Genomic DNA, 19155 nt, shown 5'->3' with positions numbered 1-19155 from the left:
GTTTGAACTTTTTTTCGTAAGACTCCTGTCCAAATCAGCTTATTGAGCTCACTTTTTAGGTTAGAAGTTATTCTGTGCATTCTTTTTATTCGAACAAAATTAAAACAGGAAATGAAAACCCAACTACCTTCTAGATTTTAATCAGCAGTTTTAGCCTCTTCATGAATGTGGACAAACGTTAATCAATAAAAAACAAACTCCTAGAATTCGAAAACCATATAAAAGCAAAGAGCATACACATGTTCATACATACATAAGCAATGTATGTTTGTTTTCTCAAACTTTAACTGCTTCCATTTAAAAAAAATGGTTAATTTACGTTGTACTCTTGGCTAGTTTTTTCTTAATTTTAACCAATCCAAAATAAACACGTTTTCTGACATACACACGTATTTGAAAAAAAGGAACGGGTGCATATAATTAGGTTTAAAATTTATCACAAAATTTATGTTTTTTTATTAACCAACGAAAACTGTGAACCGTAGCTATATGGATTCATGTTTAATTTGTATTTTCTTTAGTTTAGTTGAACTTACTTTGGTTGAAAGAGATATTGGACACTCACATAAGAATAAGGGTAGCGATGAAAGTTGATGGTTGAAATGTGAATATTAAGAGTAGTTTGAATAACCCTGTTTTTATTAATTTTAAAGTGGGCCTAAATTCGTGTTCCAGTACTTAAACCGTGATCAGCACTTGTGGTAATTTTTTTTAATCGTATGGAGTAAAGGAAATATTGATGACTCATCTTTCATTCCCTTTCCTATTCCAAGAATGAAAATGTGCAAATGATTCTTGAGTTTAAAACATAATACAAATTTCAAAATATAGAGCTTCAGATTTGACTTAGTTTTTAATTGTTATCATCAACAGGTTTCCCAGATTTGCCTTCGTTAGATGCGCGATTTTTTTTTTAAATCTAGTAACACACTAAGCATGCCTTGACCGGAGAAAAAATTATTCGCATAATTATTCCTACATGATAGTATGTCTTCGACAGTTTTTTTTTACCAATCTCAACATTTCTGCTTTCTCTCTACACAAAGAACATGTACATTAAACTGAGCCGATTTGGGGTCATTTTTTAATTTCACAAACCTTGGGGTCTAGAAAGCAATGTTTTGGTTCAAAAGTAATCAATGATTTTTAACAGAATTTTTAAATAACGTTGAGTAAATTTGGACTTTTAGGTTTGTATGGGAAAATTGAATATTTTACACAACTTTCTGAAGATTTTTTGTTCGAGCTTGTAAATCTGTTCATCTGTGCCCCAGGGTTTGAGAAAATCAAAAATGACCTCAAATCGACTCACTCCAATGTACATACTAAATTTGTTGAAATTTTCCCAACAAAAATACGGGTTTTCCCGAGACATGAAATCGTGCTTTGAGATAAACATTAAATATTAGCAAGAAAGAAGCTAGGGCCACAAGCTTTAGTATTGGTAAAGACTGAGATGTTACAATCACAAAAAAATTGCTTATTTACTAAGAAACTTTTTCGACGATAATTTGAAGATTCTGCTAGAAATTTTCCACTTTGAAGGCATGTTGTTCCAGGAAGATTCTTGTTCTTCAAGATCGGTAATTAAAAAGTTGGGTTTTTAAGAACTTTTTCTATAAAATAGACTTTTAAAGTTCGAAATAATGTGCATTTTCCCAACTTAAATTTGCAACACCATAGAATGAATTCAAAACCTACCATGACAATATTCAAGTCAGTTCAGTTTAAACTTCTTATTACGAGGTAGTAATAAAAAAACTTTTTTTTTTAAGCAAAACTACAATCTTTTACTGGCATTTTAGTGAACCAAGTAAATAATCATTTAATGATGTTAATTGTTCTATATAAGAATTGTATATTACCGGTTGGATAAAAATCATGACAATCAGTTGAACATTCAAATACTACCAGCTAGATCTTTTGAAAGCTGATTCTATTTTATTTTTGCACGTTTAAGCTTCAAGATGACACTGCATTCAATAATAAAATAGGAAAATATTTATAATACCTACTTCAAAAGACCAACAAACATCATAGCATAATCAAAAAGAAGCCTTTGGAATTCATTTTTGTTCTAAAACGTGTTTTCCTTTGACATTTCTGCCATTCTCGTATAAATTTTCGATGCAATCGTTTTTGTAACGTCCCAATAAAAAAAAATCCAATATGGCTCTCGGCACTACCTTGTTTGAATGTTCATTGTAATATTCGCCACTAATGTCGTTTGAATATTCTGCAAACAAATATATTTCGATATGCTCCTTACTACAATAAGTGTTTTAAAAATTTTAGGTGTTACAAAAAAGCAACCCCTTATCAATTATTCAATAATCAGTAAAAATAGTTATCAAAGTTTCCCAGTTTACGATAGCTTGTTATTGTTCAGAATATTTTGATAATATTGCGCAGCCTGAAAACAAAAATTTTCTCCATTCCGACAAATAAAAAAAATTGTAGTTCAAAATATTTCGCAAGAAGACTGTACTTTTTTACATTATCGCTTGCAAGTAGAACTGAGCGATAGTTGATTGATTCACGTTTTAATATTGATGCATCCATAAGCTGATTACAAAATTATTTCCCTATGATTCATTGAATTGAGTATTCGAATGATTACAATGAACATCCATAAATAAGTCTTTTGGATATATACATTACATATATATAGTAGATTATTTAACAGCATTGGCTCTTTTTTAACCCATCCAAATTTATTTGATTAGATATTTGAAAAAAAAAAATTTTTTTTGGGAGAGGAAAATTTAAGATAAATTATAACAAAAGGAGTAATTTTGATGTCATGTTTGAATCCGAATCTTTTCCAAAAAAGGCAACGTGAAACCGCAACGCGAAAATCAAGCCGACCGGTGTAGCGAACTGTGACTGCGATTCCTCGCCCCGAGGTGTTACAGTTGATGGCCGTAATTCTGCGGTGGGCGAGACCCCGAGGAGGGAGCTTTATGGATTCTTCAAAGGTCAGTTTCGGTGGCGCGTCTCCGCAGGGAAAAAGGTTTCTGGGTTAGCGGGAAAAACTCACAGAACGATGATTTTGGTTTCAAGAAAAGCCCCTTCTTTTTGGGCGGTTGCTTTATTCTGTTCATTTCAATTCAAACTTGCTCTCGTTTGGGTATACATAATGTAACTGCAAAAATGGCTTATTTGATCACAACAAACAAAGAGTATTTTTACGTATAGTTATTTATATTTTTACACACACATAATAATCACAATTTATCGTTTGAGGGTGCTGTTAATGTCATTACTGTACAAACACAATGGGTGAGTGAGGATGCTGGGATGGGTGTAGGTATAGGGTATGAGCGGGAAAACTAAGCAGAAGAAATAAATTACGTTCAGAGAATGATTCATGCACACAGTCAGTGGAGAGCTGAATGAAAATGGCAGATTGCTGTTCAGTTAGCTGGGAACGAAGCGATTTGATCTGGAGAAAAAAAAGGGAGGATCGACCACCTATGATGAGTCGTGGGATCGTGGAGCGAGATGTCACGCGATTCGGAAGTAGGAGGAGTAGCAACACTTAGAAGCTATCGGAAAAAAGAGGAATGGTCGTAATCACTTAACGTTCTGACGATTACCGATGCTGTCTGTAATCGTCAGTGAGAAGAGTCGAGCTTAGCTAATCACGATTGCGCTCTTGAGGTTTGGCTAGTTGCTGTACAAAAGTGGGGGCAAAAAAGTAAAGCTTTACACGTGGAAACTAGTTAGCAGTAAGTATCATCTGGGGGTAACTGGCGCTAGGAATGTCATCCCACTCCTTGATCTAGAATGGACCTTGGCCAGGGAATCGTGGGTTGTATCGGGGAGCCGATGGGATGTGAGCACCTTCTGCTCGGTATCCATTTTCGTCGGCGATGTAGTTGATCGTGTAGACAACGCCATCAGGTCCGGTGTAGGAGTAAGATCCTTGCATGACCTGAGCTTCTCCTGGAGTTCCTGGATTTTTCAGGAAACCTCGCTGCTCCGCACGAATTCCGTTGCTGGTTTCGTAGCTGTAGATGTAAGAACCATCTGGGTTTGGTTCGTAAACTTGGTTAAGGATAACAGCTCCAGCTTCCGGTCCACCATAAGGAGCTGGTCTAATAGGACCCGGGAAGGGTCCACCTGGTCCCGGTCGGATTTGGCCGGACACTGCCACAACAGCGATAGCGAGTACAATTACCTGAAAGTAGGCAAAGCAAAAATTTATCATATCATTAAATCAGTCAACCTCTCACAGTGCGGGAAAAACGTTTTGCAATGACAGCGAATCTTCGAAAATAAATTGTAAGATTTTATTAGCGATAAGTGGGCCTCTCGGGCAGTTTGTTTGAATCAAGATCGGTTTGAGGTTGCAGAGTTGATTCGAGGCAATCGTTGATTTAGCTCGTCTCGTAGGAGATTGCTGCTCGAAGATGCCACGAGAAGATTCAAATGCGCAATTTGTGCAATGTCGCATCGCGGGCGTAGCTACACAGATTTTGTTGGAAAATTTTAATTAGTTTCAGCCTCTAGTTTGAACTGCGGTTGGGATGAGATCAAACGCTTGGAGCGGTAGTTGATCGCGGGTTGATGAGTTTGAATTGAAGGCGGAAACTATCGAGCGGACGGAGAATAGAAGATGAATTTGTGCAGGGGTGTTGGCAGTACTTTTAGAGCCCAAGTTTGAAAGCAACAAGATATAAGTATATGCTGTTATCAAGTTGTTTTAAGGGCAATAAACCATACTTTGAAGCATGGCATGGGTCAGTTCCATACAATGAGGTTGCAAAAAGTATTATTTTGTGTTTTGGATTCTTTTAAAATTTTTGAAAATTAAAAAAATGACTTTTTCATTGTTTTCAAACAATTTTTGTAAGAATTTATCTAAATTAATCTTACAAAAATTGTTTAAAAACAATCTATAAAGTAGGTTTATTGGTGTTATTTTCGACTCTACTTCTTAATTCTTTTGAAAGCAGTTTATTGGACTAGTTGATAACTGAATGATAAATATTTTCAAAACATTTCATGAAACTCAAATCCGCAACCAATTTTTTGAATATATACTAACTAATAGGTGAAAATTATCCATTTGCATGATATTTCCAGCTTTATTTGACTATAACTCCAAAAACGGTGCTTTGGGGTGCCTGGCAACTATTCTATTGTATTTATAGGACCTGAAACTAGATCTTGAAAAAAAAAAGAGTATGGGGCAATGCGGGACTTTTTGTGACCAGGCTTATGAGTTTTTGATTTTTGAAAAAAAAAATGTTTTTTACGCCTTTTTAGCATAGATAAATTTATTGTGTAAAAGTTTTGAACCGTTCAAATGAAAGCATTTATAAACTCTCATTTGGTGTACTTAAAATCTTTTCCATGAAAAAATCTTTTCCATGAAAATATATGTTATTTAAATTTTTTTCTTCATCATAGAAATTTTTCAATTTTCCAAAGTCTGATCCTAAGCAACCAAAAGTCCCATAAAACAGATACAAAAACGTTTACTCAGCCGCATCATTGATATGAAGTACGTTCTATGTAGCTCAAAATTTAAGTTCTTATTGATACTTTCAAGTTTCAAAACAATTCTTGATGATCTTCTATTCAGCTTCCAGTGGCCTTTTAATTAACTATTCAAAAATCGTAAAATGAGCAAAAAATCTCTCTCTATCTCAACTGCACGCTTGGCATCGGTTCATATCACCTTCTCTTGATTATTTACTATGTTCTGTACATGGTGCCGCCATGATGCCACGCGCCGGATTCCAAACTCGACAAATTGCTCAATTGCCCAATTTTCTACATTTTCTACATATTTCGCATCAAAATGGTAACTCAATTACCAAAATACTTATTGGAAAAAAGCTTGCCCGGCTTGGGGATCGAACCCCGACCTTCATGGTGAGAATCGAGCACGCTACCACAAGACCACGCCTAGATGTTGTTCTTACTAAAACTAAAACTTTAAGTGGTGATTGGGTTTTGAAAGCACCTCAATGCACTTTTTGTTACTTATCAAATTCCGTTTTGAGCACTTTTGTGCTTTTTATGTGACTTTAGTGCCGTACAACGTACTTATAAATCACTTTTGCAACTTTCAAGTTCATTAATGAGTACATATAGTTCACTTATGGAAATTGGGCTAAATAATTCACATACAACGTACATGTTAATCACTTTTGCAACTTTGAAGTTCTTTAATGAGTACATAAAGTTCACTAAGGGGAATTGGGCAGTAGATTCTCTTTGTCAGCCAATATGTAACTTTCAATGCTTTCATTCAAGTAAATATGTTAATTTTGGTTACTTGGAATGTCTGTGGTGTGTTCAGTATTCAAGATAATGAGTTGCAAAACTGGGGATATCTTAGTAAAATATAAAGTTTTTAAGTTTAATAGAAAAAAGTGATCCGATAAAGTTCAGTTTTTGACTGTGTGCCACCTTTCCAAATTTTGGTGATTATCTAATACAATTATTTTCATTTTCCTCTATATTCTAACAACCAGACATCAAGTAAAGGGTGAGTTTTAATTGGACTGGTAGATATTCCATGAAAGATACTAATCAAATTTGTTTTTTCAGGTGGCGAATGTTCAACATTTTGGCACAAAGCTACAACCCCGTGAGCCGGTATTCGTATATAGGAAAAAAAAATCATGTTTCTGAAAATAAAAACATCACTTATTGAAAAACAGTCAAAAATAATTGTTAGTTATTGCTTTTCATATGCACAGCCAGTGTTTAAATATTAATTTTGAATTGAAATAAAAATTTGATACCAAATACAGCCGGTTGCTATGAAAGAAAAAGCTGGTTTCCAGTAATTTGAACTGTTGGAAACCAGCATTGATGTTTGCTGTTTTTTTCCAGCAATTCAAATTTCTTGAAATTTTGCAGGAAAGTTTTAGAACAAAAACCTGCAAAATTTTGCTGGTGTCCAGCAAAAAAAAATGCTGTGTACGATGGTGATGGTAATGGGAAAAATTCCATGATCGAATTTCCTAAACCGACAATATACATTTTGCACTAAAAGTTTCGATTTTTTTACCTTCAAAATTCACAAAAGGGGAAGACCATAGAAAATCAAAAAAATCGTAATTTTTTGCGGTTTTCAAAAAAACGGAATAGGTCCCAGAATGTTGATTTTTGGCAAAATTTGGTTTTCGAGGTAACCAGTGGTCGGAAAATCGCTCAAGAAAAGCAATCAGGAATGGTTTCTAGCTAGAATGATGCTACCTCCGAGTGCTGTGATACGCACGTGGTAAAAGTACCCATTGAATATATGTCGAAAATCAACACTAACTTGATACAAGAAGATATACCATGCCCCACCGGAGGCTACCGTTGCTATTCGTCACGTGGCTAATCGACGGTGATCGACATACTTGGTGATACATTTTGAACGTCGCTCCCTCAATCATTCCCGAACGTCTATCCTCGCATCATTGTTGATAATGCTCGTTATTGATAGACGATCATTAATGTTTCAAAAGGAAAAATCTGAATAAATACCAGGACCACATGTTCAAAAAAGCTGTAGCACATGCTGGACAGTTCATTGCGGTTACCTAGTCATGATTTTGTCCTTCTAGGCAAAACGAAAAATAAAAAATCATCTGATAGCCTACATAGATCGCTCAGAACTGATACATATCAGTTATGATCCTAAAGGTTGAAAGTCGTTAGGGGAAGGAAATCAGCATCGAGACGTTCGTTGCTGATAGTCTGCGTCCTTTTTTATCTCATCATGTATCGCAAAAGTGTTTCAAATACAGAAGCGTCGTTGTCATGCATGATTGTTTGTATGATTTGGTTGAAGAAGGAAAATTTGACTGCTTTGATTTTTTGGCTCTGAATGTAGTCAAGCATGGCTCAGTGAAAATGATTGATTTTCGGAAGCATGGAGGTAACAACAGATTTCAATGTTTTATGTATTTATATAATTTGGCCTCAACATTAAAATTGTTATTTTACCCGATTTCCTTTGGCCCCCTCTTGGGTAATTTTTTAAGTTAAAAAAATCCGAAACATTAAGTGCACCCCTAAATCAAATCTGATCGTGGTGAAATTTAGCACAGGTCTGTTTTTTTGGGTCAATCTACAAAATGTATATGTTCGGTTTTCAAAATTCGACCTGACCCATTTGGCTGCCACCCTAATGTATACCAATAGGATAAAGTGTACTTAAGCCTAAATTTGTATCAACTGTAACTGTAACTGTAATTCCAAACATGATTCTGAGGGAAACTATAACATTCCTAATTTTATATAATATTCAACAAATTATCCGTACTTTTGAATCATATACGAAAGTAAATTTTCCCAAGATCAAAGTGAATTTTTTTTTTAAATTCAGACCTAGAAAGAACAAAGTATTAGGGCCCCTCTGCCGTGATATGCTGAAATGGCGTATATTCCATTCTCAGATCTCTGCAATAAGAGTGTCCTTCTACCTTTCCCTACTTTCCACTTTTTCAATCCTCTTTGAAAACCTTCAAAGTTTGCTGTTTGCTTGTTTGCTCTGAAAACTTGTTACAGCTAATTTTGTCTCTTAAATTTGAGCTTGCATATGAAGAGTCGTAAGCGAGTTGAGGTTTTTTTAATATTGAAATGTTAAGGTGTTTCGAAAAAAAAAACAGTATTCTGACTCTGACTTTTGTGAATGAACTCATACAATAAAAATGTCTTCTTGACATTTGTTTGAAATAAAAATTCGCACATTTTTCTGCCACAGTGCAAACTTGTATCTGGAGGCATTCGTAAGTTACAAGGGATTTTTTAGCAAAATTTTGTTCTTTTTAAATTGTTATATCTCGGATTGGTGCAAACCAAAAAAATTATTTTATGACGGCATAAATATTAAATATTTGACTGTGAAATTATGAGGGATAGGTTATTAAAAAAATCGGTACAAATTCACACATTTAAAGTCCCTGTGAAATTGAAATAGAACATCCTCAGTTCTCGTGTAAAGACGAATTTTGATCATTTTGTTATTGTCTGAGACCGGTGTGATGCTATAATAGTGATTTATCACCTTTTTTCCGCTTTTAGTCAAATTTGTAAAATTTCAAAATTTAAAAAAATATGAAAAAATAAGTTATTTTCAATTATTTTTTTAAATTTTACCAAATATGCTAAATCGCTATTAAAGCATCGCCGTGAACTCAGACAATAACAAAATGATGAAAATCCGACTTTTGCACGAGAAATGGGGTTGTTATTATTCAAAGGGTCTTGAAAAATGTGAATATGCTTTGAAAATTAACTTATTTTGAATTTTTTTTTCTCGAGTTTAAAAAATAACCCATCACCCATCATTCCACAATCATATATATGATAGTTGAACTAAATAATGCCGTCGATAATTTTTTTTTTGGTTTGCAAACATTCCGAGATATGACAGTTTAAAAAGAACAAGTGTTTCTAAAAAATCTCTTACAACTTACGAAATTTGTAGAAAATAGTTCGGCTATATTTGTTCACTAGAACAAGTTTTTATGTGTAAATCATGCAAAAATGACATTCCCCTATATTTGATTTAAGGTAACTAGAGCGCATGGTTTGATAAGCATTTTTGCTGGAGACACCTTTTGTCTATCTCTTATAATATCCTCGTATTAAATTTTGTCACGATAAAGTTACGTCCTGGACCACTGTGCAATGTTTAAAAAAAATTATACAGCAATTCATTCAGTAATTACGGTGTGTTCTCTCAGATTATTGACAACTTAATCAGTTTAAATTCAGTGAAAAAAATTACAGCTATATATTTGAAATAATATTTTTCCCTTATTGAAAAATATAATTATTTGGAATGTTGTTTTGGAGTTGAATGTTATCTCTGAAGATACTTATTATCTTGATTTGTAATAAATTGCTTTATTTTTTCTGTTTTCAAATTTTAATTTTTTCGAAATACATTTAAAGTTTTCAAGTTAATTTTAGATATTTCTACAGGCATGCACAGTTTATAAACAAATAATATCTGTGTTTATTTAGTTTTACTCAATAAGAGTAGAAAGTACCAAAGTATTCTTAATTGGTCGGCTAAATAAATGTCGTAATTGTTAATCGAGGAAGAATGACCTTAACGGGTTAAACTCCTATCAAAAAGAATAGAAAAAAAGTTATTATTAATAGATTATTTTTCTTTCATTATTTAAAGAAAAAGTTATTAATTAGAAAACAAATGTTGTCATACTAATCTCAACTGTAATGTTGGCTCCTCAATGTCGATAACATCGATATGATCTATTGAGTTTTACTCGAAGAATCTACAAAAATGATATTTAAAACATTTTATGGAGTACTGGCAAAAGTTTCATAAGGCTCAAAGCTCAATCAGTTTTTTATTATCATTTCAAGGTATCTTATTCTCAATAAGTATACTTCGAATATTTTGCAAAACAGTATTTAAATTGGATTTATTTTTTTACTCAATTCAACAGTATCATGTTTAAGATGTTAACAATGTAAGAGGCACATAGCACCTGAAAATTCAGGAGTCAGGCCAAAATCTTTTAAGATTATATAACAAAAATTTTCAATGTAAAATTTTAGTATTTTCAACGCAACAACCTAATTATCGGGTTCAAAATGAATTTTATTAAATCATTCTGAGGTTAAATTTTGTTAAAAAACTTTAACTTAATGAGCCATGAAAAAATAGAAGATTGGAAATATATGGATAAATTGGTACCGCAAATTTAAAGAGAGAACCATTTATTTTAAATGCAAAAGTTAAGTAAACAGAACTGTTTTAGATCCTCGATCCGTTATTCGTAAACACATAGAATAAAAACTAAAGTAACTTTTTTTAAATTGTAAAATTTCAAAAATGATTCAAAGATTTAAAAAAATATTACTAGAAAATAGATTTAAGGCCAAAATGTTTGTTTTGGCATTAATTGTTTTTGTCATCAATCCCTATCCCCTTGAAATTTCCTAAAACCCCAAAAAAAAATTTATGATGTGATTTTGGCAAATATTCGCATTCGTGATTTTTTTTTCCGATTTTTGCTTTGAAAAAACTCGATTTTCCGATTTTTCTAAATAAAGATTGTTAAAACATTACATACAAGGTTCTGCCCTAATTATTCTTTTTTATTGGTGTTTCGAATTATATTTAACTTTCCCTAACTACTGATGATGTTTAACTCCAATACTTAAAGAAAGATGCAAAATTCGTTCTGACCTCAATGATCCACAGCCACTTTTTTATGGAATAGTTCCAAAGTATTCATTTATACAGTATTCAGTCTCACACAATTCCTCCAATTCACTTAGTTCATGGCAGACTTAGAGTAAATGAACTTTTTGTTTATGTTTATTTGTTTTCAATAATCCACCTTTAAATAAATTTTGATTGAATGATTTCTTGGAAAAAGTTGTAGGCTATTTAATGTTTATTTTAGTCTCATGTACAGTTTGAATCTTGTACAAAAAAAGTTCTGTTTTGCAAGCCTTATTCAGATTTTATGAAACCAGTTTAATGCGTACAACTCGAGGCTTATTGTGATTTTTAAATCTTAAGAATCATGTTGATACTAAAATGTTACTTTGCAGCATGTAGATATCAATATATGTAGAGTTGAATGTGGAATAAGGTTTATCCCTCGATTCTAGCTTTAATTATTTAAATCCAACACTTTTATTGTTTAGTATTAGTTATAACATTTAAAATTTTCGAACCCATCCTTCCATGCTACCTTTTAGTTTATTTATAATTTCCCAAGTAACATTTAAAGTTTTAAAGCAGGCTTCTAAATAAAGTTTTGGTTTTATAAGGGCTTTGAGGAATCTAATAAAACTTGGGTTGTTGATTCTGAACCGTGGAAAAATTGTGGAAAACCGCAATTTCAAATTTCTAAATAATTAGTTATTTGAAAATGTTTCAATCAATTGTTTACAAGTTTTTGATTTTTTGAATTATGATAAATATTGCATTCTGAAAAAATCTCTTATTCAGTTTGTTTACAAGAAAAATCCGAATTTTGAGAAAAAAATTAAACATACAGAAATTGCAATAAAATCTGAATTCCCACGCTTTTCAAATGGGATTTATAAGATTGAAGTAAGACAATAAGAGATATTCTTTTCCACTAATGGTAACTTTTGAATAAAATTATACATTATGGAATTTTTCTTTACACATCACTAAAGTTTTGGATTCGCAGATATCTGAATTCACTTTTTTAAACTTTAAAGTTGATTCACTGTATTGAGTTTCACTGCTGCAAGTATTTTCATTCTTCAGTATCCTTCCTTGATTATAGTTTTTCCCACTGACAGTCCATTTTAAAAGTCCTTTACAAGAAGCACTCTATCACTTACAAATTTCATGATTCTCGTTTTGATGCTTTGGTACAACACAATTGGCAACTAGACACAAACTCTGGGCAAAGATCCTTTTTGGGCCGGAGCACACTCGAAGTATCCTAGATGATCTTGATCACTGAAAGTCACAAAACAATATGATACGGTTTCGAGGATCGCAGTTCGTAATATATACCCGACATAGGCAGGCAGCTCGAAAAAATACAAACCCTCGAAAGAATTTCGCGCCGCTCTCACACGGATCTTGCCTTCAGAATCGACTAGCAGTAGCCAATAGACGGTAGAATTATAATATGCAGAAAAAAAAAATAAAAGAAAAGATACAGATTATCATTAATAAGTCGACTGCGCACGAAAACAATATCCAAACGGAAAAAGGGAGAAACACACAAAGATCTCGCCTGACTTGACAAGCCGCGTGTCGCGTGGGGGTGAGAAAATGCTCTCTTGCACCCCACCGGAGTCAGACTACGAAACACCAATACTATCGCACAGGTGCAATCTGTGTTCTAGGAACATCGAAGAAGGTACCTTCGAACATGTGCTCAACCCATGAACGAGAGCGTACATGAGCGAACCACCCTCTAGCTAGGAGGATCAATACCTACACCCTCAATCCGTCAAGTGGCTCAGGCAGCCAACCAGCCCACGCCATACAACGAGAGCGAGATCCGCTAGTAGTTTACCTACCTAGGCCGATGATTAGGGTTAAAAATTAAAACACCTCGCGATGAGAGGATCGCGAATAAAGGCGAATAAAGCGCTTTGCTTTTTTTTTGTAGCCAAGAAAAACTTCCCCCAAAGGGTCAATTTGCAGTTGCTGGTTGTTGTTTATATTTTTTTTTCTCTGCCATGTTGAAGCTGTACGCTTCAAAGGACTTTGGCTTGCAGTTGCATTTGGCTGCTTTGAGCTGCTCGTGGTGAGAAAAGTTAAACCCGGAACGTTTGTTTGTTCCTCATGGTAGTGAACTTCAAATTGTTTGTTTATGAATGGCCTTTATAATATTAATGATAATATTGCCAAGTCCACCATATGTCCACCATGGTAAAAATTGTGTCTTGCTATGTCGTTAACAATAACTATTTAAGAACATCGTGAAACTTAAGCTTCTCTAGATTTGTTCTCTTAAATTTCTTTGAAACTCAATGAGGGTTATCAAACCTTAACTCAAACTTACAGGACAAAGTGAACGAAAAATCAATATTTCATTGAATTATAACCTTGAATTCTGAACGAGAAAGCTTGGTGTACAGCATGTTCACAAAATAGACAGTAAAATAGCCCATTTGCTATTTATTCCAAACCTCATTTTTTTTACCTTTTTGTAATAAACCGTCCACAACTTTTAATAGAATTTATTTCGGAGTAAGGGATGGCCACACGATTGGTTTGATCCATGTACATAGATCAAAAGAAAACTACTGTTTACCACGCTTTATTGTTTGGGTTATTATTTTGCTAAAGAATGTATTTGTCCTCCTGTATCTAGATTCTCGCTCAAAATGTCAATTTTATCATCAACAATTACATTACCGTCGATAAGTATAGAAAAATTCTTCCTCTCTCTCTTTAGACTCCTCATCACCATATTCACCTTGCAATTCCACTACAGTGCTTCATACATATTTGATTGAATATGACAGAAGCAACGCTTTTCAACATCCCTAAGAATTACTTTTTCTTTTCAATAACTTCGATCCAGTACGATAGCTTCTATTTTGAGATGTTTATCAAGTTAAAAATAACAATTAGTGTGGTGGGAGAGCGTCTTATCTATACTATACTATACTATACTATACTATACTATACTATACTATACTATACTATACTATACTATACTATACTATACTATTCTATACTATACTATACTATACTATACTATACTATACTATACTATACTATACTATACTATACTATACTATACTATACTATACTATACTATACTATACTATACTATACTATACTATACTATACTATACTATACTATACTATACTATACTATACTATACTATACTATACTATACTATACTATACTATACTATACTATACTATACTATACTATACTATACTATACTATACTATACTATACTATACTATACTATACTATACTATACTATACTATACTATACTATACTATACTATACTATACTATACTATACTATACTATACTATACTATACTATACTATACTATACCATACCATACTATACTATACTATACTATACTATACTAAACTATACTATACTATACTATACTATACTATACTATACTATACTATACTATACTATACTATACTATACTATACTATACTATACTATACTATACTATACTATACTATACTATACTATACTATACTATACTATACTATACTATACTATACTATACTATACTATACTATACTATACTATACTATACTATACTATACTATACTATACTATACTATACTATACTATACTATACTATACTATACTATACTATACTATACTATACTATACTATACTATACTATACTATACTATACTATACTATACTATACTATACAATACTATACTATACTATACTATACTATACTATACTATACTATACTATACTATACTATACTATACTATACTAAACTATACTATACTATACTATACTATACTATACTATACTATACTATACTATACTATACTATACTATACTATACTATACTATACTATACTATACTATACTATACTATACTATACTATACTATACTATACTATACTTTACTATACTATACTATACTATACTATACTATACTATACTATACTATACTATACTATACTATACTATACTATACTATACTATACTATACTATACTATACTATACTATACTATACTATACTATACTATACTATACTATACTATACTATACTATACTATACTATACTATACTATACTATACTATACTATACTATACTATACTATACTATACTATACTATACTATACTATACTATACTATACTATACTATACTATACTATACTATACTCTACTATTCTATACTCTACTATTCTATACTCTACTATTCTATACTCTACTATATTATATTATACTATATTGATTTATGAAAGATCAATTAAGGTAACCTTGAAGTTGTACTCAATATACGCCTCCCAAGGGCTCATGTCCTCCAATCAATGGTACAAGACCACTTGGATGTATCATTAATGCTCATTCAGTGTGTCCCAAAACTTGAGCCTCAAGCGTTAATGGGGCTGTGAGGTTTGGACCACCTATGCCCTGATAAAGCTGTGATTTTTAGTTGAAAATGTTGAAGTCAAATAGGCTTTCCGTTATTGGTAGATCTACCAAGATATAAATGAACAAAATTTTCAACTTTTCCTCTTTTGGTACTGGACAGTTAAAAGTACATCCGGGTACCCATAACTGGCTTGGACAGTTGAAAAATGATATTTGAGCTTATTCTTTTTCATTTCTCAAAATTCTCTCCATTTTTTTAAATATATCTTTATTTGTACCGATTCATCATTTCATTTAAATTAGGTGTTAAGTTCAGTAATAAACTGTTTAGAGCGCTATAGATGACTAATCACTAAAAAATTATTTATTCGACTTAAATTTGCTGGGAACAAAGAAGTATTTTGATATATCATCCGGTAATATAAAAAATACTAAAAAACTATCCTAAAATTTAACTAATTGCAGAAAGAGCGAATCTCTGCGATGAAAGACTGCATCGGTTTGCCTTTGAGGTAGAGATAATTTTGTTGGAATCTCTTCGATCGATTCAATGTGCGCAATCTGATGAAGATCTTTGGTGCTGTGCCAAGGTGGAAGGCGCAAAATCATTTTAAGAACTTTGTTTAGAATCCTCTTGATGTCTTCCTTCCTACCCAGCTAACATGAAATCGTAATAGAAATGATAATCCAAATCGAATATCAGAACATTTTCAATAACCATCGTAAAGAAGTTGGTATTGAGTGATTTTCTATCATTCATTTACGACAAGCTTTGCCCAAAAAAGTTGAATCGGATAGCAGTTTAGTCAATTTGTAAATATGTCTCCAAAAAGATGAGAATATGTTAATTCAACATTTACGATTTGAGTGAACTGATTTACGGTAAATGGGCGGTCCTTAAATTGACGCTCTATCCGGTCTCCTCCTTTGACCGGTTCGTAAAAGGAGAATCTCAGCTAAAGAGCTAAAGCGTGGATCATATCAACTGATGAGATGGCATCGTGGTAAGATATTTGACAGCCAATTCGGAGGACTGGAGCTCAAATCTCGGTTGGGGAAATTTTTTTTCGTTAATTTTACTTTTTGTGGGAAAATCGAATCGATGGAATCTTGTCATTGTAGATATATCGCCTCCACTTTTGTAGCTATATGCTATTTTGGTAAGTTTAATACAATCTTTTCATCTGGTATATTTGTTTGAATAATTCTGTTGTTTCTGTGTTATACCTTCATAAATGTTTGCTGGGTAGTCGGGCAGCTGTTAGACCACGGAACACCTGGATCACGGAACACCTGTTTGTAGTTAAGCATTTTATTCTACTGGTATAATCTGGATTCCCTGTTAAGGAAAGAATAAAAAGTTTAAGTATATTTATTACATTTATATTAAATATCTTTGTTTTTAATGAACACAAGTATATTGGACAGTTTTTTTTAATAAAAGGAACGAACACATACCAACTTCAATCATCTTATCTTGAAATAAATATCTTCAGTCTTCAATATGATTTTTAAAAGTAAGATTCCGATCAAATGTGAGTCCAAAATATATCACGTTCATATGTGGGTAAATAAAATAAGTCGACTCTAAAATATGTTGTGAGCCTACTTGTTTCAATAATTCTATTGAATCGCAGCAATCGAAAGATTCCTTTTGTTTCAACCACGGTATCATAGTACCGTGGTTGAATAAAAAGGAATCTTTCGCTTGCTTAGAAATGAGATGAGTTTAAGAAGCTTTTGAAGTTATTACCACATTTACAAATTGTTTCAAAAAAATTAAAATTTAGTTAAAACCTATTACGTACCACCCGTAAATTTCGATCTTTGGCTGAAAGCAAAGTGTTTTCAGCAAAAAATCTTTTGTCTTTTCCTTCTGGAAAATCAGGAAGAACAGAAGTAAGAATATCCAAGTATACTGCCCTGAGGGAGAATGTCTCCTACTTATTAAACTGTTGTTTTACCACTGACTAGGAAATATATTTTTTAAAATGTTGAAAATTCTATCAAATTTTTTTTTATGGCAAATAACGGTTGATACAATGAAGATAAAATGAGAGCTCGGCATATGGAAATATCTTGAATTTATGACAGCGAAAAGAAGCATTTCCAGTTTTTGACGTAGAATTACGTCTTACGGCAACACTATAGGGGGGCAAATTAAAATTCGCGAACGGATTTCGCGCCACGAAAAACGCCTCTTTGACGGACATCTTCTCCGTACATCATTTTGGGTCGGCTATGTGTTGGTACACCAATAATCATTCAGCGCATATATGGATGGCACGGAAATCTTCCCTCGTGCGAGAGCCGGAGTTAACCCAGCAACAACGAAAACCACCCGAGAAAAAACCACTCGCGTCGAACAAAAACTGCATGAGGAAAAAGTTGATAAAAGACGAGACGGCAAAATTAGCAAGCTCATTCTGTTGTTTGACCTTTTCCCGAGCGCACGAAATCGACCAATTTGCGTCCGGCCCTCTTCGTTGCTGCTGTTGCTGGTATCTATAGATACAGTTCTGAAATTGTCCCTGCCGCTCCAACCCGGTCGAGGATTGGCTCTTGCTAGTAACCAGTGGTGTCATATATACAGATTTTTCTGTATTATACAGATTTTTCAACGTCAATACAGATAAGATACAGATACAGATTTTTATACAGATTTTAAAACATTGATACAGATTTATACAGATTTTTTAGAAAAAAAAATAAAATCAATTGTTGATGAACCGGTTTCCATGGGCTAACTGAGTAATTTTTTTTGAATCTTTATCTTTCTAACTGCAGTGTACCGTAAATGCTTGCAACAGCACACATAATTTATCCAGACCTTCAATTTCTAGTAGTAAGCTTTTGTGACGACTATAACCATGTACTTATCATTTATTATAGGTTAGTAGGAGCTTCAATAGTCTTTTTTTCTCAACAGCATAATTGAATTGTTTTAAACAGCGAATGATAGCCCCTCAAACAGAGTACACAAATTTTGATAATCAAATTAGTACAAAATCTCTTCTTCTTAAGTTTGATATCTATAAAGTAGGGTGGTATTTAAGATTATTACTTTAAGAGAGTTTAAAAAATAGATTGGGGATCATATAGAAAATTCTAATTTCAGATTCAATTAGGTTGGCATCGTCAGTTTCTTTAATTCAAAACTCTTTTACTGAATAAAAAAGTAGAACACTTATTGAAAGGAGTTGAAGTTCATAAATACAGGAAAAAATTCTCGAGATTCAATTTCGATATTTCATAACGATAGCAAAAAGGATTTGTCTTTACGGTCCATGCACTGATTTTAAATTAACTCATTAATAAAGTTTTATCGACAGAACTTGAAATAAAACGTGTTACATCTCGCAAATCACTGAAGTTAGTATTACAATTCATATTTTTATCTTATTGTGTCGAGTATTATATTGCAGAGTATTGTAAAAATGTTATAAGTATTTATAATTTTTGAGTTATTTTACTAAGTGTAACATTATGCGTGATTTTTCTAAGACGAAACTCTTCGTAGTAAGTCCTAAATGTGGTAAGGATTTAAAAAATAGATTTACAATTTTATCGATAATACATGGCAAAAAATATCAAGCAATATAAGCTCT

General features: G+C 32.6%; 1 protein-coding gene across 1 annotated transcript; it reads right to left on the bottom strand.

Moving 5' to 3' along the window:
* Positions 1–3050: 3050 nt before the first annotated feature.
* Positions 3051–12459, bottom strand: LOC129745741 (cuticle protein CP14.6-like). Its single transcript, XM_055739064.1, has 2 exons — positions 12322–12459; positions 3051–4183 (listed from the first exon to the last, which is right to left on the bottom strand). Exons 1-2 carry the CDS (start codon positions 12328–12330, stop codon positions 3785–3787), a joined length of 408 nt encoding a protein of 135 aa, XP_055595039.1. The 5' UTR covers positions 12331–12459; the 3' UTR covers positions 3051–3784.
* Positions 12460–19155: the final 6696 nt, after the last annotated feature.

This window comes from Uranotaenia lowii, chromosome 2, assembly GCF_029784155.1.
Source record: "Uranotaenia lowii strain MFRU-FL chromosome 2, ASM2978415v1, whole genome shotgun sequence".
NCBI classification, from domain to species: Eukaryota; Metazoa; Arthropoda; class Insecta; order Diptera; family Culicidae; genus Uranotaenia; species Uranotaenia lowii.
Note: the sequence above shows the minus strand (reverse complement) of the source record. Positions and strands in the feature narration are given on the sequence as shown.